At 40.8% G+C, this 26204-nt stretch overlaps 1 protein-coding gene across 12 annotated transcripts in view; it reads left to right on the forward strand.

The window, feature by feature from the left end:
- Window positions 1-5571: 5571 nt before the first annotated feature.
- TSC22D1 (TSC22 domain family member 1) overlaps window positions 5572-26204 on the forward strand; it is a 94461-nt gene continuing 73828 nt past the window's right edge. For 7 of the 12 annotated variants that reach the window (XR_010470760.1, XR_010470761.1, XR_010470763.1 and 4 more), the window contains exons 1-2: window positions 5597-6094; window positions 6707-9567. Coding sequence is in view for 3 of the 12 variants with exons in the window: in XM_065054325.1 (XP_064910397.1) it covers window positions 6740-9567 (2828 nt within the window). In the remaining 9 variants the exon portion in view is untranslated. Of the gene's footprint in view, window positions 6095-6697; window positions 9568-26204 lie in introns of those variants that run through there. The other 5 variants (XR_010470776.1, XR_010470778.1, XR_010470775.1 and 2 more) reach the window with 3 other exon arrangements.

Genomic DNA, 26204 nt, shown 5'->3' on the forward strand with positions numbered 1-26204 from the left:
CTTGGCACTTCTATGAGATGCAATTTCATCAGTTGACTACAGATGCAAGTGAAAATGGAAAAGTAAAGGAGAGCAAGATGGTAACAGTGATGAAAACATGGTGGTCCTTTGACTGGTGGAGGATTTCTGTTTAACCCTCACTCCTGCAATATAGTGCACACAGTGTATACACCTATAGGCTACACAGCTTGAAGCGATTATAAAGATTCCAGAAGTTTTTAATAAAAGCTGAATTTGAATGCAATTTCCATTAAAAAAAAAAGACTACCTACTTGGCCATATTCTACAAGGGCAGGTATACTGAATATTTTAAAATGACTTTTCCAAATGATCTAGAAAGATATGATTTTGAGTATATTGGCACTGGAGTAGACCTGACTAGTCTAAAAGAAACTTCTTTTTTTTAAAAGATTGCTAGAATTGTTGATTTCTGCAAGCATTTATTTAACAAAAACTTGTGAGAAAACTTTCCACAAAGGTCAACATTATTTCATAAGAATTAAAATAAGGACAGAAAAATGTCTCAGTAGGCGTTTTGGAATCAGTCAGTAAACCCAATCAACCAGCTAAACAGCCAACTAAAAACAAAACAATAAAGGAAGATCAAGACTTGACTTGAACTTTCTAAGAAAATGCAGAAGCAGAATTACAACTTTTTCAGAGCTGAAAGGTGAGAATTTTCTTATGAGTGTTTCTCTAAGAGGGAAGAAAAAAATTGCATACATCTTTGCAAATCAACTTGGAGACTACAGTCAGCAATATTAATGAACACAGAAAAGCCTTCAGTCTAAACTAACAATGGCAGCTTCATAGCATAAAAAATATTTTCATTAAAGTTTTTAGAAAATTATTTATGAAGCAGTCACACAGGATTTAAAACACACATCAGACTGATTTGCCATGATTCTGACTGTCTTGAGTAAAAAAACCCATAGTATTCCTGTTTCTTTGCTTTATAATTACTCTGTACAAAGACATAAACTACTGCCTCTGCTAGGATGAACACATACAACTGTGTCAAAGAGCAAAGGAGCCAAAGAAAGCAAATATTAAAGTACTGCTTCTTCTGGTATCCTTGGAGAATCTGTGGTGGCAACAAAGCTTGTTGTTTCCTGTCTGAAGAAATATTACATATATGGGACACAGATCTCTAAATATTTACACTCTGAAGATCTTGTTCTCTTGCACTAGCCTGAAAGATAAGATTTTAAGGTTGAAATTAGAGATCTTCCAGACACTCACTCTCCCTACCTGGCAGCAAGGGCTGCATTGAGCCCATCTGTGCCTGCACATTCGGGCAGCACGTATGTAGGAGGTGTAATCCAAGCAACCCTCCAGCAGTGCCCAGTTAAGGTAATGATGTGGTTGCAGGACTGTCTGTGTGCTGGTTTGACTGAAAATAAGTTAATTTTCTTCATGCAGTTAGAAACCTTTCTTTTTTATAGCTAGGACGGTAATTATTTGGACTTAGTTTGAGAATAAGTGATAACACCCCAGAACAGAGTCAATGATTTAATTGCTCTGGTCTGAGAACCAAGGACGTTCTGAGCGCTCTGCCCACAGGTGTGAGGCATCGAGGAAGGGGGACACGGATGGGACAGAGCTTGACTGACAACCAGACTGATCCATAAGAGTATTCCATCCCATTAGCATCATGCTTCATATTTAAGGAGAGCTGGGATTTTCTGGGGTCTCTCTCCTTGCTTCACCTTCTTTGCTCTTTTTATCAAAGCCAGGGGAGTTCTATTTGGGAGGCTTAGTCTGGCCTTTTGGCATTTTGCAGAGGCCTCTGGGCCTTTCTGCCTTTTTTCTCTCTTCGGGATCAGCTCTTCAGGACCAGGTGCTGCTTCCTTGGACTGGCTGCTCAGTGTGGATGGAGTTTGTGAGGAATTGCATTGAGTATCTTTTATTTTATACTCTATTCCTATTATATACATATGTACACACATATGTACATATATATTTACTGACAGTGTATTAGTATTTTGTTATTTTATTTAACTGTGTTTATCTCAGCCCAAGTTTCTCCCTTCCCTTTTGATTCTCTCCCCTATTTGGGGGATGGGGAGGCGGTGAGTGAGTGTCCATCACGGTTGTATTGCTAGCTCGGGTTAAACCACGACAGTCTGCCCGGTAGTCATGAGCAGTGTCCACGGTAAACGAGGTGCTGGATCCACCCAGTGATGACACAAGCACCTCTGATTCTAGATAGTCCATTGACAGAGTTCATTAAAAAACAGCGGGTGGACTTGCTTGGAATAACTATTGGGTAATTTCACCTACAGTCCATACGTGGTCAATGGTGTTGTGGCTGAATTTTGAAATATTTGGTACTTTGTAAATGGGGTATATGATGAAATTTCTTTTTCCACTTTGAACAACAACTAAATGACACAATTCATAGCAATTAAATTACCAGTTTCAATGGTTTAATTTTAATTCCATGAACCTTGATGGATATGAGAATGAATTAAAATCTTTAATTTGAGAATCCCATTTTCATGCTTAGAGTGTCTTACAAAAAATGCAAGAGAAGTATAAGCATATACATAATGAAAAAGGGTATGTGTAACATGACATTCATATTTACAGACAGCATTGAAAATAATTTTAAATGTTCCTTCAGATGTGCTTTGTCTAGACTAGACTGCCATTTGGATTATTAACTAACCAGTGACCACATTATGCAGAGAAGTTATCAGTGTTATCTGAATTTCATTTTTTTGTTCAGTTTCTCCTATATAAGAGGAGAACGATGTAGAATCAATTTAAATAACTGTTTCACGTGTTGTACTGAGAAGTTTATAGCCCCAAAGATAACTGACTTATTTCAAAATGAATGTAAGTTATTCAGTTAGTATGCGCAAAACCAAACATTTAACCAATTACAGTACTGCTGGTTTATTTCTTCCTCAGGATTGTTAATGCCTATTAGGTCCACACAACTTCATAGCTCAATCTTTTTTGAGTTACTTTTGCACAGATTTTTAAAGGTTCAAAACATATTCATCTGTATTCATAGCCTATGTGCTTTAAAAGCAGTTGTACTTTGTTCAAACATTCAAAAAAAATAATCTTTAAGCTGAGGCTAATCATAGAAGACTTAATACCTCAAGGAAATAGTTCTGAGAAAGTTAAAAGCAGACAGAATAGGAATTTATAATGGAAGTTGGCCTGCAACCTTGGGATCTCATTTAAAAAATGTTTACAGGTGTGAGTATCTCATTAAAGACACATATAAGGCCTCAGCGTTGCATCAGGCATCAAGATGCAGACAGATCATGGGCACCTTTGTGATCCTTTCCTGCAATCCACGAGGGTCACACAGAGGTTCCTTCCTGTAGGGAGTTCATGTTCAGGTAGTATGGTCTTCAAGCTGTTCTACCTGGCTATCAGTTTAAAAAAATAACATTGTCTTGCTTTCAGAAAAAGCAGAATCTTATTTAATTACGTGTTGATCACTTTGTAGTGTTTGGCACTGTCTGTATACAGGTAGTGTCCAAGAACCACAGAAGGAGCAAGGGTTGCGAGTCTACCTATCAGGTACCCGGAGACCTGAGCTGAATGTCTGCATTCCAGACATAAAAGGAATTAAGCTGCAAAAGGCAGGATTTTCTCCACGCCAGCCCTGTCCCCACACTGAGTGAGAACTAGATAAGCTAGGTTAACAGGGAGAGGCAAGATGGAAGGGTGAAATTCAGGAATGGGCAGCAAAAGCTCCCATTGTGTGTATGACCATGAACCTTCACCCTTCTCATGAAATGGAGCTAGGAAAACAGCTTTTTTAGTACCTTGGTGATTAAACACCACACACTGAGTATGGGAGACTCAAATCTCCTCTCTGACTGGAGAAACTAACATTTACATCTCCCACAAGAACTCTCTAATGACTCAGCCATATGATATAATACCTCGGACTCTCACAACTTCTCCCTTTAAAGCTCTGCTGCTCTTCATGATGCACTTAAATATTCACTGCAGCAAAGCCCAAATCCAGTTTTCCCCCTCCTCGCCCTGCTGACTATCCTAATGACTGGGTTTTGTAGGCAGGTTACAGAATTAGACTGAGCCGGTCAAGTCATTTTATTCTTCCATGCAAAGTGGACTGATTTCAAAGCAGCGATCTCAGGCACCTCTACCAACACACAGGTGTTTGGAGACAAGGACATGCTGCTGGGAGGTGGGAATGTAAGCGGATCTCTGGGCACTGGTGCACACCCTTAAGAAACGGGGAAAAGGTACAAACCTGTCTCCCGCTCCACAGGAAATGAGGATGCCCCAATCTAATGCACTCTGAGAGCACTCCTGGACGGTCCTGCTAATAGAGCTGGAGTGATGCCCATGGCGTGAATCCATCAGGCTTGTGTGGCCAAGAGATACCTGCTGGGTACTCACAGCTGTATGCATGCTAACAGCTGCAAGGATGCAAAGGAAAAATCTCTTGGTGGACACCATGTATTCAAGAAGAGACTGGACAATGCCCTCGGACACATGGTGTGAACTCTGGGGTTGTCATATGCGTGGACAGGAGTTGGACTTGATGATCCTTGCGGGTCCCTTCCAACTCAGGACATTCTATATGCATCGAGCCTCTTCAGAGATCAGACTGTTGTTGCTCCACGATGAGGAGAAGCTCAGTTTGGGACAGGGGAGAGGTAGAGTACTGCTGCCACGGCAGACTCGTCGAGCTTTGCCAGCTGACTATGAGGAGGGCCACGAGGGTCTTTCTTGCCCGGCAGGATGCCGGTGATTTCACCTCAATTCCATCTGTTAACTTAAAAATACCTTTGAACAGCATCATTTTTGGAGCAGCGCTTCAGCGCGGCCGCCGTTCCCCCGCGGCACCGGTGCCAGTGCCGCTCCCGCCCCGCCACAGCCCCGCGTCCCCGGCACCGCCTCAGTGCGCGCCCCAGCACCGGCTTCGCCGCTCCCGCCCCGTCAGCGCCGCGGTGGCAGCGCCCGCAGCTTCCAGTCACCTCCCGGTGACACCGTCGTCCCGCCCCGGGGGCCTTTCCGCCCGGCTGAACGCCTGGAAGGGGGGGAGAAAGAAGGCGGCCATTTCGGGGCGAGGGGAGTCAAACGCGGCGACCCCTGCCCGGGGCACTAAAAGGGAAGCCAGCCCCCGAGCGCGGCGCCTCCGTGTGTGGGGAAAAGAGAACGGGCAGGAATATTCTGGAGGGAGGGAGGGGAAGAACGAGAAGGTGATGAATAACTTGAATAAATCTGCAGCGGAGCTGAGGGGATGGGGAGGGAGGCGGCGGGTCATGTGAGGCACAGTCATGCTGCGGGCCCGGCAAAGAGGGGCACCTGGGGGAAGCAATGCGACCGGAGAGCAGGGAGCGAGATGTCTGTCTGTCTGTCTGTCTGTCTGTCTGTCCACCACGGCCACCGCTGTGCCCCCACCCGGCGCCCCCTCCCCAGCCAGGAGCGCCGCCACGCGGGGACACCCCCGCCCATCCCCCTCCCCAGGCTCGGCAGCGCTCGGCAATTTCCGCCACTCGAGCCGAGTCTATTTCCGTCAGCCTCGGCCAGACGGGCTTTATGTCTGCCAGCGGGGCGCGCATGCGCCGCGGCCGCCATCTTACGTTGTCTCTCGCCTGCCCTCCCCTTTGGCGAGCTTTCCCCTCCCCCCTGCAGCTCGGCGCAGCGCCCTCCTACAGCGCTCCGTGAGGAGACGGGGCCGGGAGGGGGAGAGACCCGCGGCGGCGGCGGGGAAGCCGGGAGAGACCCGGAGGGAAGAAAGGACGGGGCAGACGCGCAGGCGGGAGGAGGACTGATCTCAGGCGCGGTTCTGCGGAGGAAGAGCGGGAGCCGCCTGTTATAAAGGGGGAGGAGGCGGAGGGGGAAGGAAGAGCGTGCGGAGCGGAGCCTTCTCCAGAGACAGCCAGACACAGAGGGAGGAGAGAGAGGCTGCCTGGCTGGCTCCCCCTCTCTTCCTCCTTTCATGGACTCTCTCGTTGGGCTGCTGCTGCTTTTCTTTGCTCTTTATTCCGTCTGTTTAATACCCAAAATGATTCAGCTCCATGGCTGCCACTGACGGGGATGTCCCTGCCCGGCTCAGCCTGCCGCTGCCGCCCTGCTGTGCGCCAGTCCTGTACGTATCTGCGCTCTCCTCCTCCTACTACTCCAGCGGTGATGGCGAGGGGCGCCGGCCGCCTCGCCGGGCTGCCCTGAGGGCCCGCCGGCTGCCCTCGCCCCGCCGAGGAGGCGGCGGCCGCCGTGGGGAGGGCGTTTCTGCCGGCGAGCCGCGGCGCCCGGCTCAGCCGCGGGGAGGACGGGGCTCGCCCCCCGGGGCCGGCCGGCTACCGCGGGGCATTTCCTCCGGGAGAGGCGCAGTCGGGGGGCGGCTGAGGAGGGGGGTGGAGGTGGAATGAAAAGGGTGGGGAGGGGGGGAAGAGGGAGAAAGAAAGTGAATGGCGGAGGATTGGAAGTGTCACATTCAGAGGCGCTAATCTAGAGGCGGCGGAGGACCGGCCCTCGCCCCCTCCCTGTCTCGGAGGGGCGGAGGAGGAGGGGAGGGGCGGGGGGTGGTTAGCGGCGGTGTCGAGGCGGTTCAGCCCGTGCTCTGCGGGAGCCGGGGGGGTTGTGCGTGGTGTCTCTGCCCGCCGCGGGCGCTAAGCTAACTGTGTGTGTATGTGTGTGTGTGTCTGTCTTTCTCCATACCGGGGGAATGCACCCTTAAAATACACCCGATACAATGCACCAGCCTGACTCAGCCGCAGACATTAGTGCTAGGAAGATGGCGCACCCGGCAATGTTTCCTAGAAGGGGCAGCAGCAGTAGCAGCAGCTGCGTTACTGCTCCCACTGCACCAGGTACCGGCGTTGGGAGCGCTGCCCTCTCTGCTGAGGATTATCAGCCGCCTTTGCTGGTCCAGCCGCCGCCTCCGTCTCCTGCAGCATCTTCATCAGCGGGTCCACAGCCGACACCCCCTCCTCCACAAAGCCTGAACCTCCTCTCGCAGTCTCAGCTCCAGCCACAGCCTCTTGCACAGACTGGAGCTCAAATGAAAAAGAAAAGTGGCTTCCAAATTACCAGCGTGACCCCTGCTCAAATATCAGCCAGTATGAGCTCCAATAACAGCATAGCTGAGGATACGGAAAGCTACGATGACCTGGATGAGTCCCACACTGAAGACCTGTCATCTTCAGAAATCTTGGATGTTTCTTTATCCAGGGCTACTGACTTGGGAGAACCTGAGAGGAGCTCCTCTGAAGAGACTTTAAATAACTTCCAAGAGGCAGAAACTCCTGGGGCTGTTTCTCCAAACCAGCCTCATCTTCCTCAGCAGCATGTTCCTCTGCCTCATCACCCTCAGCAGAGTGTTGTGATCAATGGAAGTGTTCACCCTCATCATGTTCATCACCACCACCATCTTCACCACCACCATCATGGACACCATCATCCATCGCATCCTGGGGTGGGCAGTGCCCCGGTTTCTGGAGGACCGCCGCCCAGTCCATCATTTAGAAAACTATCAACAACTGGAAGCTCTGACAATGTTATATCAACTGCACCAGTTTCTGCTGCATCATCCACTGGTTCCCCGGCATCTGTCGTGTCTAATATCCGCACTACAAGTACTCCTGGCAATTTAGGTGTAAGTCCTGCTACTGGAACTAGTACCTTAAATAATATGGGTGGTGGTAGTTCTAGCGTGGCAAGCAGCATGCTTGGTACTATAAATTTAAGCAACATCACGAGTACTGGTAATGTGAATGCTTTGTCTGGAACTAGCAGCAATGTTAATGTGAATATCTTGAGTGGTGTTGGCAATGGTACGAGTGCTTCCTCTAGTGTCATTAACAACGTTACTAATCCAACTGCAGGAATGGCAGCAGGATCAAGCCAGCAGCAGCCTGCATCTGGCACCTCAAGGTTTAGGGTTGTAAAATTAGATTCTAGTTCTGAACCTTTCAAAAAAGGTAGATGGACATGCACTGAATTCTATGATAAGGAAAACACTGTTGCGGTTTCAGAAGGAGTAGCAGTAAACAAAGCAGTAGAGACGATAAAACAAAACCCGCTTGAAGCGACTTCTGAAAGGGAGAGCACCAGTGGGAGTTCTGTTAGCAGCAATGTAAGCACACTGAGTCACTATACAGAAAGTGTGGGAAGCGGAGAAATGGGAGCACCTACTGTGGTACAGCAGCAAGCGTTTCAAGGTGTGGGTCCGCAGCAGATGGATTTTAGCAGTGCTGCTCCTCCGGCGATTCCAACATCTAGTATACCACAGAGTGTTTCTCAATCGCAGCTTGCACAAGTCCAGCTGCATTCTCAAGAACTAAACTATCCACAGCAGAAGCCAGGGGTCCAACCTCCTGCACAGGCCAGTCTAACCACTGTTACTGGGGTTCAGCCAACCCCAGTTAATATACTAGGTGTATCCCCATCTCTGGGCCACCAGCAACCTGCCATTCAAAGTATGGCTCAACAGCAGCTACCGTATTCTCAGCCGGCACAGCCCGTGCAGACTCTGCCAGTTGTGCAGCAGCAGCAGTTGCAGTATGGGCAGCAGCAACAACAACAGCAGCAGCAGACGGTTCCTATGCAGATGGCCACAGGTCACGTTAAGCCGGTGAACCAAAACTCTGTTACGGGGGCTATGCCAGACTACATTCAACATCAGCAGATCCTTCAGACTCCAGCCCCTGCTATGCAGCCCAGTTCTACTGGAGTAGGAGCAGGGCAACCGGTTTCTGTTGCCCAGGCACAGAGCATGCAGCCTTCAGTACAAGCACATCCAGCTGCTGCCCCAGCCCAGCCTGTTGCACATGCCCCAGCGGCGATACCAGGCGTAGGTACCAGTGGTCAAGTGCTGAATGTTGGGCAGCAAGGAAGCGTAGCTGCTGTGGTGCAACCACCGTCTGCTGCAAACCAAATTCCACCTCCAGTTATGCCGTCAACGGCTGCTCCTCCATCTTCACAAGTAGTGCAGCCTGTGCAGACAGGAATAATGCAGCAGGGATTACAGGCTGGTGCTTCAGGCCTTCCTCAGCAAATGGTCATTGCTCAGCAAAACACCTTGTTACCTGTACAGCCGCAGGCACAAGGAGTGGAATCTGTAGTCCAAGGGATGACAGGCCAGCAGCTGCCTGCGGTTAGCCCTATACCTTCTGCTAGTACTGTTCCTGCACCGAGTCAAGCTGGTTCAGCTGTGCCTCCTGGCATACCTTCTGCTTCTGTAGGTTTGGGACAGCCCCAGAATATAGCGCAAGCTTCGGCCGTGCAAAATGGGAATTTGGCTCAAAGTGTTAGCCAGCCTTCCTTGATATCAACAAGTATAGGTATGCCGGTGGCACAGAGTGTGCCGCAGCAGATGCCACTCAGCTCTACCCAGTTCCCTGCACAATCTCTAGCTCCATCAATTGTAAGCCAAACTGAAGATGGCAGGCGCCCTACAGAACCTTCCTTGGTGGGTTTACCTCAAGCTGCCAGCGGCGAGAGCGGTGTTGGAGCATCGGCCGTTTCAGATGGCGGTAGCAGCAACGTGCCATCCTCTGCTTCCCTCTTCCCGCTGAAGGTGCTGCCGTTGACAACGCCCCTCGTAGATGGTGAGGATGAGAGGTAAGACTGCCTGCAACTTTATTAAAAGAAGAGATAACACTGGTAGTTCGATTTGCACTAACTTGCAGGTCTTGTTACAGCCATTCTGTGAAATGAAGTGGTGTGATGCTTTTGTTTAATTAGAAAAAATGTTTCTCAGGTCTCAGCATACGTAGGTATGATATTAAAATACTTGTTTTTCTCTTGAGGGGGTGGGTTGTATTGATTATGCTCTGAAACTACTGCGTGGGTAAATTGTGTTTAACTATCTGTGACAGTGTGTATATTCCCATTGTATGGAGGAAGACAAAAGAATACTGTGGAATGTGGGTATGCTAGTGGTGATTGTAGTTTAGATTATTATACTGAAATAATTAATATTTATTCTTAGGTAGATTTTATTTTCTTCACAAGCCTACATTTCATCCTGCCTCGGCTTCACTTTTTCAAGTACTGACTTTACTCAGGTTGAACCAGTTGTGAGTCTGTGGTGAATGCAGAAGCCTTCTCTTTGACAGCCAAGAGACGCTTTAGGCAAATGAGTATGGTGGGAAAAGGGAGGTTCAACAACACTGTTGTGGCTCGTTAAATTGAACTTGGGGCAATTTTGGTCTTGGTGGTTTTGCTTCAAAGCATTAATCCATTGTGCGAGCCGCTCAGGCCTGCGGAGGGTTGGTGAGCCTTTCAATCTGGGGCACCAGTTCTGTGCCATCAGAATAAGAAGCTGCTCATGTTCTCCCGCCTTCACCTTTTCAAATAAATGACCACTAGCTGGTCTTAATGGTATGTGAATATTCTAATTTCTTTGACTGTGTTCAAAGAAGTAGCGTCTATTGTGAAAGGCACTTGCATGTGCAGGTTGAAGCGATCTGAATGGCAGCTTTAAAAAGTGCAGTTGTTTGATATTAATTACACGTGGGAATTCCTCATTGCATTGAGGACCTCTTGTGATAGCATTTACAAATGGATAGGAAGACTGTGGTGGTTCTCCCAAAGAACTTGTTGTACAAGAAGAAACTACATTAATGGGGGAAGTAACTTTAAGATAAATAGCCTGCCTTGAGAATGTGGGATAGCCCAGAAAAGAACCCTAGAAAAGAAAAACTGAGACTCAGGTGAGGAGGCAAAATAAAACCAAACATGAGTAAAATTTCATAGCAGTTGGAGGTGAAGTACTTCTTAAATATCTTCCTGGTGCCATAACTTAAATCAAGAGTGGTATCAGTGGCCAGACTTTATTTAAAAAAAAAAAAAAAAGGGTTGCTGGGGGAGACTGGATTCTTTTCTTTATATTGAAAGTACTCTGTCAGCAGTCTCTGATTATGTTGATCATGAGGTGTTGACTGCCTTAGTGGCTTTCATCATGTCTTTCTAAGATGCCAGAGAGCTATAATGAGTAGCAGCTTGTCTTCCAGGAGTACTGGAAGACAAGTTCCAGCACTGTTTCGTTCTGATTATGTTTTCTAGTCAATAAGTACGTGAAGGTGGTGGAAGACAGACTGAGGTGTTAAAGCCCACAGTGTCACCATTATGCTACTAGCAGTCAATTTTCTTGGAAACTTTTTTTTGTTGTTGTTTTCTTTCTTTCTGTCTTTCGAAAACCAGGACACTAACCCTTCTCTTAATAGGTCATGTTTGTGTTTGGTGTCTATATATATGTGCGTGTATATATAAATTTTTTTAACCAACCAAAAAAACCCCCAGAGCTTTCAGGAGATGCTAGCTGCGTAAGAGAATCCTAAACTCATTGATACTCAGTGTTTTGGAAAATGAAATCTAGCATGTGACTGTACCCTGATTTTAAGAGCATATGTTAGCTGTTTGTCATGATTGGTAGTTTTTTTCCAGAATGTTTAAATCCCTCAGGGTAACAATAGCCAGAAATACCCTCTTCCTCTGTTATTTGGCCAGCCAGAGATCATATCCTTTCTCCCATGCGCGTTGCGTCTTTGTTCAATCTGTCATCTCCAGGTAGCCTATACTTTTGTTTAGCTGCAGTTGGAAAATCATTTAGATGGGTTACATAGAGCAGGATATGACCCTATTAAATGGAGACCAAAAATAATTGTGTTGTTTTTGCATGGCAGTAGTGTTTAGGTTACTCTTCTGTACAATTAGACAACTTACAGCTGAACTTGTCCCTATGTATATTCCTGAACATAAAAAATTTAGCAAGATTGCTTCTGTTTCTGCTTCCAGGGGATATCAGGGTAAAGTGTTACTTGTGTTTTCATCTTGACTCTGGAATTTCTTTTTGTCTGGAAGTTAGACCTCATCACTTACTAAAGGTAGTGCAAGATATGTTGTTACTTTGCTTGGCTTCTCACTTCTCTGGCCTTTGGATGTTTTTAACTAGAGTTCTCTTGAGAGTTTTCTTGACGGTTACATTATTCCCTCTTTTACAGGAGGTAAAGGGTAGTGTATTGTAAAAGTACAGAAACATTTAAGAAGTGAATATACTGTGAATACATGTGTGTGTGTAAAAATCCCCATTTCTCTGTCTTATGTGTGCACACGTATCACTCATTTATTATTATTTATATCAATACATCCCAAGTGATTCTAACCCTGGCAAGGGAAAAGGCAGGAGAAAGTAAGTGATGACATAATTGGGCCAGTGAAGAAGCTGTAAAATTCCATTTAATGTGCCTTTGAAAAAACATCTGACCCATGTAATACCTTGTTTAGATTAACTCCTAGCTTTAGTTTAACCTATATATAATTGCATTTAAAGACACGCCAGTATCTTTAAGTCTTTAGCCCTGTTCAGTTTTTAGAATACCATTTTCAGCTCTTTCTATACCTATTGTCAGAGCATGGCCTTTTAAATGTAGACAATGTGGAGTTTATCTGCTTTGAAAACTGTAACCTTTATTTCCCCAGTGTGTGTGTGTGGTTGTTTTTGTTGTTGTTGTGTTTGTGTGTGTGTGTGTGTTTGTATTTTTGTGGCGTGTGTTTGTGTGGTTTCTTTTTTTTTTTAATCTTCACTATGACTTGAAATAAGAGATATTAAAAATGAACTGCTTGGCAGAGTGCTGTATGGAAAATCAATTTGCAAATTTTATTAAAGAGAGAATACAAATAATGCCATTATAGTTTCTGTACTAAAAAAAAAAAGGTTGACCTAGGTCCTCTGGCTACTCTCTCTTCAGCCTGTTGAGTATACCATAGATGTTTTTATGCTGATCGCTTCATCATCTCTTCTAATATTTCAGTCCAGAAAAATGTATGCCATGATTTTTTAGATGCTAAGTATCTTTTTTTCCTTAGCTTGAATCCTGGTATGGACTTGTTTTACTGCATATTTCTTCATAGCTTGTTGGATTTGTAGCAGTTACCTTGATTTATTCAGTTCAGTTATTAAATCCTGTCCATCTTAGACATGGTCTTTTGAGCTCAGTATTTCATCTCTAGAGCTGTAGAAGAGGATTTATTTTATTTTTATGCCTTTGAAACTCAAGTATGGAAAAATAGGTACTTACTTTGCAATTAATGTTCTTGTGTATTTACACTCTGTTGCAAAATGAATTTTATATCTTTGTAGACAATGCTTTATTATGGTATGTAGGCTTGCAATAAAGTTTTGTACAGACTTGTGAAATTCTTAAATGGCCTGTGAAGTGAGAACTTGAAAAAAAGAAATCGATGTATTTTACAGGTTTTATAAAGGCTTTTGTAAGTGAATTTAAAAATAACTTAATCTGAAACGTTGTTTACCATTACTCAAAAGGAGATTTTGTGAATGAAGGACAAGAGAACTAATAACTGTGTCCCTGTCCTTGACAGCATTTCCTGTCAAGTTGCTTTCATTCTTTAGTCTGCTGTGGGTTTTTTTTCACCTGTTTGTGTGTTTTATCCAGTGGTGAAACAAAAGAGGAAGGAGGAAAAGGTGATGATAAACAGATAAAACCAACAGGTTTGAAGTATTCTTTGTTATCTGACAATCTCTCAATTTTTTTTAAGATAATTTTTTATTAGAAGATCTCTTTACAGCTATACAGAGAAAAAGATGGAGGAAATATTTATAGGATGGATATTTTGGCTTGTTATTAATCTGCAGAGAGGCTGGGAGATTAAAGCTGAATGTGAGAATTGAAAGACTTGTGAGCAGCCTTTGAGAATCTCTAGTAGTAATAACTAGTACTAGCTTGTAAAGTGACAGTACAGTCAGGAAATTGGATGAATTTTCATCACGTATGCAAGTATATTGAAGGAAGGCTTATCGAGTGCAAATGAGATATTTACAGATGTAATGTAATACTTGTTGAAAATGTTAGTAAGCTGTAGTGAATGAACATACTGAAGTAGAACTGGAAGTTTAATTTCAACATTATTTCTGCATACTTATTTTTATTTTGTAAGCTGGTTTAGAGTGTTTTTTTTTTTTAATTTCTAAGTTTTGCTTATGTGTATTTGATGAAAAATGGAGAAGATACTTCTGGAAGATACTTCACAACAAACGATTTACAGTGACTTAGCATGAATTTATAGTGTTATTTTTCTTCTTTTTTTCTTAGTTGTACCCTAGGGCCAGTGTTGTTATTTTCCATTTTTCATATTTTCAACTTGCTTCAGAGTCTTGCCACCAATTTGAAAATTGCATAACTTGAATTCTAGGAGACTGACTTTTAAAAAAATCTCCCTGTTTTCAAGTGGACTATTTATGGAACTTGAAAAAGTAGTTACCCTCAGTAACGGAAAGTTACGTGAGTAAAAAGAGAGCACTTTAGCAAAGAAATTGTGGCTGCTGTTGTGTTACGCTGACAAGTCTGGCTTCTCATTTCATCTGAAGAAATAAAATACCTACTGTTGGCAGAACTGACCTTATTAGCTCTCTGCTTTAAGTAGAGAACCATGAGGAATTTAGGTGCCTGGGGCTTGTATGTCTTCTGGCCAGCTCTAGGTGGCAATACCTGTTAAAATGGACCTTTTTCTAGTATCTTTAACAGATGCATTTTCTGCATGCCATGGTTTTCTTTGAACTAAGGATTGCTACAGTGCTTGGTATTGCAGTTGTCTTTAAAGACAGGAAGAACCAGCAGATTTCAGGGGGTTGTAAAAGCAGTGATTTAGTACTTAAGATAAGGCAAAGTGTTGGAGATACTGAGGAAATGTGCCTCTTAAACTAATAATGTGATTTCCAGAAAATATTCCCTAGCTGTACAGTTTTGGCTGCTCTTTGGAAGTTGTCAGTGTATAAGCAGACTAAATCATCTGTGTATGTAAAAACAAACAAACAAAAGGTTTTAAAACATGTAATGTTGAAAAGAAGTCCTTGTGTCTGTCTCAGGATCTGCATTTTTAATGTTACAGGCTAGTCTGGAAATTAGAGTTATCCATCTGTCAGTCTCCATATTGGTAGTCAAGTGCTTCAGCCTTTGCAAGTTACTGTGAATAGATAATGCTGCAACAGCATAATGACAGAAACAGTGGTAAGTTAGCAAAATCACAAGGACAGGAGGGGAAAATAATAAAAACCAAACAAACAATCCAAAACGTTAATATGTTATACCTTCCTTAAGTGTAAGTAAAAAGACATGCAGATAGGTAGCACATCTATGCTACAACCTCTCCCCCAATAACGCTGTGCACTTCAGAGGGTAATAAAGTATTATAAATAAGCCTTTTCAGAACTCTGTTACAGCTTAGGAGGTAGACCAAGCTGTAAACAGTAATATTGCTCCAAACTGCGCACATCTGAATATGAGTGTAATGGCAAGTGTATTCTTGGTATGACCTCTTTGGGAATAATTTGTGATCTGGGTTTGCAGTTGGTGTAGGTGAAATGTAAACAAGAATAGAAGAGAATAGCATGTCTTTGTTCTCATTGATTTAATGCACTGGTTCTCTCTATTCTTGATTAATTTATGAGGCTAAAATGTGCTGTGTGTGATACGTGTTATACTTTAATAAATGACTGAAAACTTTTTTTGAAAGAGGGACTATACCTTTCATTTAACTCCACTTAGGCCACCAAAGGCAATGCTATTAAGCAAAAACATGCTTTAACAGCATACTAAGCAGAGACTAAGGGCAGGATTATTCAGTATATTATTTCATGGTAATGATCACTGTAAATAAGGAACTAGTTTATTCTCAGTGTGATTGTACAAGAAACCATAGCCTAAAGCTATGATGGAAAGAGCACTTGAGTGACTGGAGATACCACTTTATTTATTTTAGCCTGTTCTAAAGCATTCACAGAGTTACGAATTGCATGATGGAAGTGCAGCATAATTATGGTATCAAACTGGAGCACCTGATCATCCTTCTGGCTTTAATGTCTTGCAACACTAACTCCTGGTCTGTCTTTGGAATGTGCTAACAAATAGCAAAGATAGTCGGTTGTGGTGTAGAAGCCCTTATCAGCTCTTTTTCTGCGAGCCTTCAAACACCTATTACGTATTATCAGTGTCTGAAGTGGGATTTGGTTTGTGGTTGCAGTTACATGCAAAAGTCATCTTCCACTGAAGCTGGACAGGCTTTCCTGAGAGAGAGATTTAGAGGTTATGCATGTTTGGTAGGCAGGGATTGTAATGATCCCATACATGCAAATGCTAAAGAGTATCACTTGTGATAGTTTAGGTATTTTATCATTGTTGGTTACCTTATGGACTAAATTACTTGCTACCACCTACTGTATGAGGACTTCAGACTTAGGTGCTGTGCAGGATAAAGAACAATACTCATCATAGTTCAAATACAATATTATGCTATAATAATTGAACTTGTTCAATTTTATGAAGTTTTTTACGCTTTCAAAGTAAAATCTTCAACACTTGGTAGAACAGGAAAGTCACAATAAACTTTCTTCACCATTTTTTTTTCGAGCAAGCAATTAATTTGTTATTACATTTCCTTGGAATTATTTTGGCATTATTTTTTGTACTTTAGAAATGACTCCTGATGATTTTTTTTTTCCTACTCCACAGTTTTAACTTACACTTACAGGTCTTGATTTCATCCAAGTTGTTTTACTGCTGTTGATATTGAAACCTTTTTTATTGTTAGTAATTTTCCAGATTTCCACTAGTCTTTTTATCATGATACTTAAAATGAAAGTGTACATTGAGCCTGAATATTACTACTGTAAGTTTAGAATAATGCTATGTGAATTATTTAAAAAAATATAAACTGGGCTATATGAACGTATGAATATGCCTCAGTCTAAGTGTTGTTCTGTATGTATATATGAAGTCAAGCTCTCACTACTGTGCTAAGAGTGAAAGATTCACAGGTAGGTACGTCAGTATTTGGGCACTCAGACCAATGTGTGTTGCTGTGGGTTTTTTTATGTGTTTTTTTTTTTTCTTTGTGTTTAAATGTTTACTGTACAGCTTTCATGAGGTGTGTAGTGCTTGTGAATCTTCATATATTGAGTACTTTTGACAATCAGGTTGTATATTGAAGTACTGTAGGCATTCAAGCTTGAAGTTCAGGTAGAAGTAAAGCAGTTTGAAGGATTTTTAACATTAAGGATGGAACACTTTTTGTTTAAGCTGACTAATGCTTGTAGGAGAACAAATGCAGGTACAACTGATGTTTGTTTTTCTCAAGGAAACTTTCAGAAAACTGTGCTTTGTATTTAATAAAACTTGAGGGGTACTGTGATCATCTGTTTATATACTTTTGAATAACCCATTCTTTTGAGTATAGGAAGAGTACAGCTTTATAAATTGCTAAAACAGGCACCAGAAGATCATCCAGAAGTTCAGGCTTAACAGAAAGATGCAAGTGGGCCCCCAGTCTGTCTAAAAAAAAAAAAAAAGTGTAGACAGTATTTCTAGTAAGGTATAGATTTGATAGCAACTGGAAGTTGGTTGTCATGTATTTTATAACCTGCTGCTCAAGTGTGCTGAACCACTTGCCCAAGCAAATTGTTTGAGCTTGTGTGTGATTTAAGTACTTCCATTTGTATTTTGTTGTTGTTATTTTAAGTAGCATGGATATCCAGCAAGAACTTTTCAGGGCTCTGATTTCTTCATGTGTAATGAATATACAAACTTATCCAGCAGTTGCTTAAGCAACAGTATCATAGTACTGTGCTAAGTTTTAGGGATAGTACTGAAAGCTGCTGAAAATGTGGATATGCATTCAAAAACAGGCTTAGTGGCTTCATGCATTTAATAATGGCTTTTTTTTACTACTATACTGCAGTGTAGTTCTTAAAGATGAGTTATGCAGATAAGGTGATTTCAGCATGCCCTGGTGTTAGTCGGTGCTTATTTCTGTATTCTCAGCGTTACAGTGGGTTCATTCCTGTAAGATCAGAAGGTGCAAATCAAATATAAGTTGCATCATTTTTTGCAGATGTTGCTGATAATTTATTTGTACTCCTTTGTCTCGTGAATCAGTAACAGTCCTAGTGTTAATCTTCATTGCATACATATCTTGTCCGCAGTCCTTTTAATTGATTAAAGTATTAAGTTTCTGAACTTAGTATCTGTTAGATGTTGGTTGTGCTTAGTTTATAAATGGTATTTGCCTTTAAATCATTGTAAACAAAAATATCTTATAATGTTTTTCCAGTAACTTTGAACTCCCTGTGCAATATAGAGGGCTGGGATGCCTGTCAAGATGAGAGAGAACTTAAATGCCTTTTAAGCTTTCTCTGACCTTCACTTTGCCCAATTCTGTCACAGTTGTGTATAAATGAAAGATATGGTGTCTAGCAGTCGTAACTTACGTATAAGAAACTGAAGAAATAAAATAATTAAAAATGTAACCACACTGAATTTGTGGTTTTAAGTGCTGTTGTAGCTAGTAAGGAAGATTGTTATTAAAAATAAGCCCACTATCTTATGTATGATGGCTTTGACTTCTGTTGTGACTGAAAGTTTGAAATATATCACTTCTTAAAGAAGAGCAAGAAAAAAATGTCTTGGGCAGAATCTGAATTGAGTGACTTGTTTGCCATGTATTGCCTCTGAGTTGGGATAAGTAAAAAAAATTAACTTCTCTAGATTTCTTGGAAGATTATTTTCAGTTTGGTAGTTTTACCAGATGTATGTATATGTGTCAAAGTATCATAATGTCTTTTTGTACTGTGTGAAAAGATTCAGTGTTTCTCTGAGGAGATCTGTCTGTGGACTACAAACAGCAACTTAATTCTTACGTCCAGGTTGAGCCAGGCAGAAGCGGAATGCTTTTGTTTCCTCTAGGATTTTGCAAGGGTTTGTGCAGCAATGCCTGCTCTATAGAAAGGCATGTAAGGGGAATCAGAACAACTCGGGATGCTTAATGATTGTCATGTGTGTGGGAACTTGTGCAAGGTATTAATTGTCACTGTCCTTTGATGTCACTTGCAGTACAGGATTCTCAAGCTCTGAGTGTCTCTGAAATCTGGCAGGGAAGGAGTTTGCAGTAATAATTACTTTAAATTCAGCATTATGGTTTGTTCATGTTATAAGCTGTTGAATGAAAATCTTGAGCTGGCCATAAGTTGAAATTTCTGCTAAACATTTTGATTAATTTTCTTGGAGATTATTTGGTCTAAAATTCTGAATGGCGCATATCTGTGTACATGTATATCCGAACATATAAAGTATTTTTTTAACCAACTGACCAACCTACTGCTGAGTGAAGGAACAATTACTGCTTTTATGGTTTCATTTCTTGCATTCTTACAAAATAAGACCAAGTGAAAATAAAGTGAAAGGAACTATGAGTTAATTACTACATATTTTAAGTACTTGTTAAATAATTTACTGTAGCACTCAAATGAATTCAAAGTATAAATGTACCTCTTTATTCTATTGAATGAGGTTATTATGTTAAGAATAGATCAGCATATTGCACTGCCAAGTGTTTCTTTAGTAGGCCTAATATCCTAAATTGGGTGAAAAGGCAAGTTACTCATAAATGCTCAGGGAATGGTGCAGGATATGCATGTGCTTCCATTTTCTTTACTTTCTTTCCAAGTTTGTGAGACTCCGTCCAATTCTGTAATTGCTTGTGAAAGAGAGGAGTTGCTGAGCACGTATCTGATTGGAGAGAGATGAGGGAGGAAAGGAGGTGTGAAATGTTTTGATGGTGATTTTGTTTTTTTTCTTTCGTTTTTTGGTTGGGAAAATGATTTTAGTTTTTGAAATGGTATCAGGTATGTGTGTGTTAGATCCAAGTACACGCAGTTATTGGGAATGCAGCTTCTTATTAATTATGGGATAGTAGCTAAAAGGCCTCGTTGTGAGTTGGGGCTACACTTTGCTGCCTGCTTTATAACAAAGACCAGAAGAAATGGTACTAAAGGAGCCACTGTCTGATGTTCATGCGATTTCTGAATTGATTTTAAGATGGTGATGCTTTAAATCAGGCAAAATCCTAAATGTTTTTAGTACTTTATGAAAAAACAGAACAGCAAAGCAGGATAGTAATCTGTATGTTCCTCTAGAGAATGTATCCTGTTAATAATGAAGCACGCCATCTCTGAAATAGTACTGCATTGAAAATTCCTTGAGTCACCTTTTTGTTGTGAAAGCGTGGATTAGCATCTTTTGTAAGGTTACACTGACTCTGCTTTTGGGATGTTTAGATTCTTAGTGCTGCTTGCGTATGCTGCAGCATAGTGAAGTAACTGAGCAACCTTTTTCTTTCATTGGACTTTAACATGTAAATGGTAGATTATGATTTTCATGGAGATATTTTCAGCTTGTAGAGAGTACTGTGATCGCTGGAAGGAGAAAAATAAATATTAACACGTTACAGCAGAGAGTTGTGGCTAGCAGGAGTTATCGTCACCTTTTGTATGTGCCTGACCGTCAGAATCCAGTCTCTAGAATCGTTAATCGCTGTATTTGCTGTCTAAATACTTAAAACATTTAGAATGTACTATTTTAGTGCCTGCAAAGCTATTGGATGGAAGTATTTTCTTTGAAAGCGTGACAAGCAGTCCTCCAAAGAGTTCTGTAAAGGACATAAAAATTGTGTTAAGTGTGCCTGTCCTACAACATCTCAGAATTCAAGTGCAGTGTTGTATTTAAAAAAAAAATTAAAAAAATGTCTAAAGATGACCTACAAGGCTTAGCAGGAATTCAAAATGGAATGACAAAGTAATATGTAAACCGAGAAACAAATTTCTAAAGCTGAATGGTAAACCTACATCAAACTTCTGATTGGGACAATGACTCTTAAGGAACCTAAAGCTATGAGAACACTTTTTGTACTTTAAATTATAAATGAGAACTAGTGTAGAACAAGATCTGGACCTTATGTACCCTCAAATAGTCAGGGACCAAGAGGACACATGCAAAATTGTCTTGGGTAATATTAAGAAAGGTTTTGTCTGTGGAGTTCATTGCCATGTGATCCTGTGGATGCCTAGAAATTAGCAATACTTAAAAAAATACGTGTACATGTGTATGTACGTCTGTAGGAAACTATACAGCATTATAATAGTATATGGAATATTAAATGACTTCTGGCTTTAGCTTCTGGGACTACTTCTAGCCAGTTTGGAAGAAGCAAGTACATTTTTGAGTTAGATCTGCTCTACCTGTTACTTTCAATTTTTTTTTGGTGACTTCTGGAGTATTTGGTGCTTGCAACTATTGAAGACAGGATACTGCTCCATACCTTCTTATTCCAAACTAGAACTAAACTAAAACATAAGTCTTTTTATTTAAACTTTATTGAAAATAATATTGAAGTATGAGGGTAGGAGAGGAAACTAATGAAGTCAAATGGAAAAACAGAGTTATGGAAGAAGGCCATGTTATATACCTTGACTGTTGCTTGCAGAAATGTGAATGATTGCAGTTAATACCATGGCTGCTAAAAACTAGCTGAGATGCAATGGTGTGTTATTGACTTTATGGAGCAGCAAAAGCTGAGGTCGTTGCACCTTTTAAGTAGGGAAAAGTGTAACAACTGCCATGCTCTTTCAAAGCATAGGTCAGAAATTAAGATGTCATGTAAGCAGAAGAAATATATTCACCATTTATTAACAAAAACACTTATTCACAGTTGTTATTTTTCAGGAAGCTGTTCTCGTGGTTGAAAAATGTAATGGTCAGCACAGCAATGGCTTAAAATAGCATTTTGGATGCTATAGCACTGGCATTAGAGCCCCGTTGGCAAACATCCTGCAGGCCTGTAAAAGCGAAAAAATGCTGCAAATGTTAAACAAAACTTCAAAAGGCAGCTTCTAATGTTAAAGTTTTACAAAATTTTAAAATGATATGCCTATTTAACAAAATATTTGAGAACAAGTTTAAAATCCTGTAAAGACACTAGATAGCAGCAATTCTTGTTGGCAACTCAAACTAATTAAATAGCTTATACTGAAGTTGTACAGTGCATTTTTTCAGATACTTGGTTGTACGTTAGGATACACTGTAGGCCTTTCTAGGCCAGTTCTTCTTTATAAACATATGAATATGTTTAGTGGTTGTGTGATGGAATTGAAGTGTGTCGTTTGTCCTTTTGCAGACTCCGCGGGTACCGGGAGGAGGGGTGGCTTTGAGCAGCCTCCTTCCCTGTTCCTCATAGTCATTCTTGGTAGTTACACCCTGCCTCGGGGGAGGAGAGATGCCTTCTGGTGTGGTAACCCCTCTTAGAGCATCTGCTGATAACGCCATTAGCTGCTGCTAATGAAAAAATAGCCAAGTAGCAAGCATTTCAAAATCACTAGGTTCTCAGTGTTACTGCTGCCTGCAAAGGACTCTGAGTAGAAGATGTGAAGTGCTTCCTGTACTTACCCTTCCAATTCTGTCAGGTAAATGCTGTTACTAAAGTTCCCCTGAACTGTCTTCACAGTTTAAAACAAAACAAAACAAAAAAAAGAACAGGACAGTATCTATGGGCGTTTTTTCAACAAGGGTACATTTTAAAGAATGTTACCAGACTCTGAGATCTGGCATAACTTTTTCATTCTCTCATCACAGAGCTGCTTTGTCAAATGCTTTAAGTAAGTAACATTGAGGAGGAATTTGACTTTATGCTACTAACAAATTTTGGAGCATGTTTTTCAGGACTTCTGGGTTTCTAGAGTTGCTGGCGTACCAGATGCTCTGCATGTCAGAGGTTACTAAACCCTAAAGGAGACAAGTAATCTACTTAGGGTTTTCTCTGACTTTATTTAGAACTTCCAGTTTGTAACATTTTGGAAATAACTTTCTTTTCATTGTGTTGTATTTCTGTTTTAATTCATCCAGCAGCAGAATACTTACACAGAGCAGAATGTCTGTATCTTGTCCAGTCTGTGGAAATGAATGTTTTTCTTAGTGAGTTTGTGCTTGAACAAGATCTGGATGTAGTCCCTGACAGAGTACCGTTGTGGGAAGGATTTAAGTAAAAATCTGGATTAAGACAAGCCCCAGTTACTGTATCTGGCTGTTTCTTTCCTTATCATGTGACTATTGGCTAAATATTGATATTGTATTTGATCTACAGCATCTTGTCCAGGAATCCTATTTCAGAAGCTGGAAGTGTCTGTAGGCTTTTTGGGAGTTGTGCGTGGTGTTTGGAGGGGATGTTTGATTAGACTTTAAAGTGGCATGTGATGTGAATTATACCCAAATAATGCAATTATACCGCAAATTAGCAGTAAAATGAGGAGTAAATTTAGAAATGCAGGAAGTCTGTTGATCTTGTTTAAAGATAAAAAAAATTGGCAAAACTTAGTCTTTTTTATTACCATAACATTTTCTAGATATCGAGTACAAACTATCTCAAATGTTCTCTGTTGGCTGCAACATCAGGTAGTATTGGAGGATATTGGCTTAAAATACAAAATTCAGAAAAGTAATATACAAGTCATTCCATGGCCTATAACTAATGTATAAGACCAGTTAACAAATGTGATTTTGCGCATTAGTTTAGTGTCTTGCATTGAATTTCTGTACTTAATTAATTTTTTTTGTCTATAACCTGTTTTATGTAATAAGTTCATCTAGACTATCTTTTGCCTTAATGAAGCATGTTTAATATGAGATTAGAAAGTGCGGTGTGGCAGTAATTAAAATAGGATTAGCCAAGTGTTCTATTTACACTTCAGCTACTGCTCAGGAAAGTTATTTATGTCTTCCTCATGCTGGATAGTCTTTGTTTGAAGTTTGCATCGTATTATTATCTAGGAGATATTGTGAAATACTGTGTTTATGGGAATGCTAAAGGTGATGAATTAATTGTTCATTTTTGAATATCTTAAATTTCTTAGGAAATGGGTACAGAGTTGTTTGAAGTGGAATATAATATCCATAAAGAAATATCACCCATAATTCTTATGTTAGTGCTTATCAAGTATCACGTCTTGTTCACATCTACTGGAAGAGGGACAAACATGAGCATCTTACATTCTTGGAAGATAAACTTTATGCTAAAGATTGAGGAGGGGGATGTGACCATATGTAGAAACTTAGGTGTAGCTTTACACTTAAGAAAATGTGCCTGGCACCTCTAACATAACTTTGATATCTGTAAAGCATCCTAGGAGAAAAGGATCTGAAGAAGTTGATGTATTTATTGATCTGTGTTATTTGGACTTCATCTGTATAATGAAAAAAACAATTTGTATGTTGCTGAGCAAGGCAAGACAGCAGCATCTTTGAAGACAGGAGTAGAAGCTTGAGTGCAGGGGAAAACTATGCTCATGAAGGTGGTTATGTAGCCAAAATACAGGACAAAGAAGGGGTGCTGATAATCAAGACCAAAAGGAATATGTTCTTACAAAAGAAATCTTCTGGTGGGGAATAATAAACACTGATGGGTGAGGAGAGGCAGGTAGGAAGAGAAAACCAAATCCATTGATTGTAAATACATCCTCTTCCTCCAGATGCTACTCTGTAATAGTATGTGTTATTTTAAGCTGCCGTACTTTCTGAGTATATGTAGGTATATAGAATTGGGCTGGTGAGCTCCTTAATCAGAAGGGTTTTTCAGTGTCATTGACTAGAGGGTTTTTGCTGATCTTACAAGCATTGGTCTTGTCTTTTTATCTTCCATATTTATGGTACTGTGGAAACATTTTTTTTAAGATGTACATGTAAGTGTTGTATGTGTATGTGCTGCTTCCCGCATACAATTGGATATGCCTGTGATGAACAGTTCAGCATAAGGGGCTACATTGTTCTGAACTAGCCATCTAATTCTGTTGGAAGTTTTTAAATCTAATCAATCTAATAACTTAGTGCCAGAAGTTTTAATAGGTGCCTTTTGCAAAAACTTCTATTATGCCATCAGTTACAATTTCAGCAGAAGTGTTTAAAGTATGCAGTACTGGTTAGTAGGCTGTGGGGATGGATGGAATGTTTTTTTCTGCTTGTTGAGGACATGAGGTAGGGTGCTCCCAATATTATTTTTAATTACAACTAAGAAGTGTAAGTACTGACTCTGTTTTGCTTTTGAAAAGAATTGTCACTGCTGTTTGCATTTTGGAAGTGATCATGCTTTTTTGTAATTAGAGGTTTGAGACTAATTGGAGAAAATGATGAAACGGATTGATTTTTCTACTATTGCTCAGTATTTAATACTTTAGTTTGGCTAATTGATGTGGCTTAAATATTTTTTGAACTGTATATCAAAGTGGTACCTAAGTTCTTTTAAGTAAAAAAAAAAAATTAAGCAGAGTGAGGCTGAAGACAAAGCTCAGAGGAAAAATAAGGAAGCCAGAACAGCTTAGTGCATAATTGGTAGTTTGTAAATTGCTTTGAAATCAGTGACACCTGATGTCAGTGCCCTCAAAGTGCAAAGGGAATAGAAACACTTGCATGTTATATAGATCTCTACTGAAAAACTTGTTACTCTTGTTAGTATGTGACTCGTTTCAACATATAAACTGGTAAAATCCAGCAGCTTTAGGAGATACTAGATGGAAAAGTAGTAGATTTTCAGTGATTGTATTTAATAATAAATGTATTATTCACTGGAATGAGACCGAAATGCAAATATTTTTGCATCGTTTGAAATTCATATTGAAAATATGAACTGTTCTAAGGACTGCAGAACCTGATTCAGATACTTTTGTAATGCTGTTTTTCTGTTCTGGTTAGGATGATCTGATTCCCCATGTTATTTAAGCTGTTCAGTTGCCTCACAAAAGAACCTTACATCTCATTCCAGCATCAAAACAACCTGTTAAATTCTTTTGTGTTAATAGTGTTTGTCCTTTAAATGTTAATATAAGCAGGTCAAATAATTAGCTGTGTAATAGAAGGCCTACTTAATAATTAAAAAAATCTCAACACCTGAGGTTTAATGTGTAGAATTTCCAGCTGGGAAGGGAGATGGACAAGTAAATCTCTTCCTTAACTTTTGAATTTACATTTGATAATTCTTGGAATCCTGCATAGATCTAGGAAAAGGATTATTAAGACAGAAAACATTTATGATATGGTAGTTATTTCTGTGCTGTATCTAGGCAGGATTAATTTCAGAGCCTTTGACAAATGCTTATTATTTCTAGATATTTGGAACCCATTTTTCCCTGGAGGAAAAAGAGTGATGTAGCCAGAGAAGAATTTTCTGTTGGAATTTATTCATAGTGGTCTAAAAATTCATTGAGATTTTGTTCAACTGCATATGTATGTTTCTTCTTTTTGTCTGAATGGGTCAGTAAAAGGACATGAGCAGGAGGGGTGGGGAAATGTGAATTACTGTGGTTTGACGCAGAGCTGATTATATTAGTTGTTTGAAACTCTCATCTATCTCTTGCACCAATGCAT

Source organism: Columba livia, chromosome 1 (genome assembly GCF_036013475.1).
Source record: "Columba livia isolate bColLiv1 breed racing homer chromosome 1, bColLiv1.pat.W.v2, whole genome shotgun sequence".
NCBI lineage: Eukaryota > Metazoa > Chordata > Aves > Columbiformes > Columbidae > Columba > Columba livia.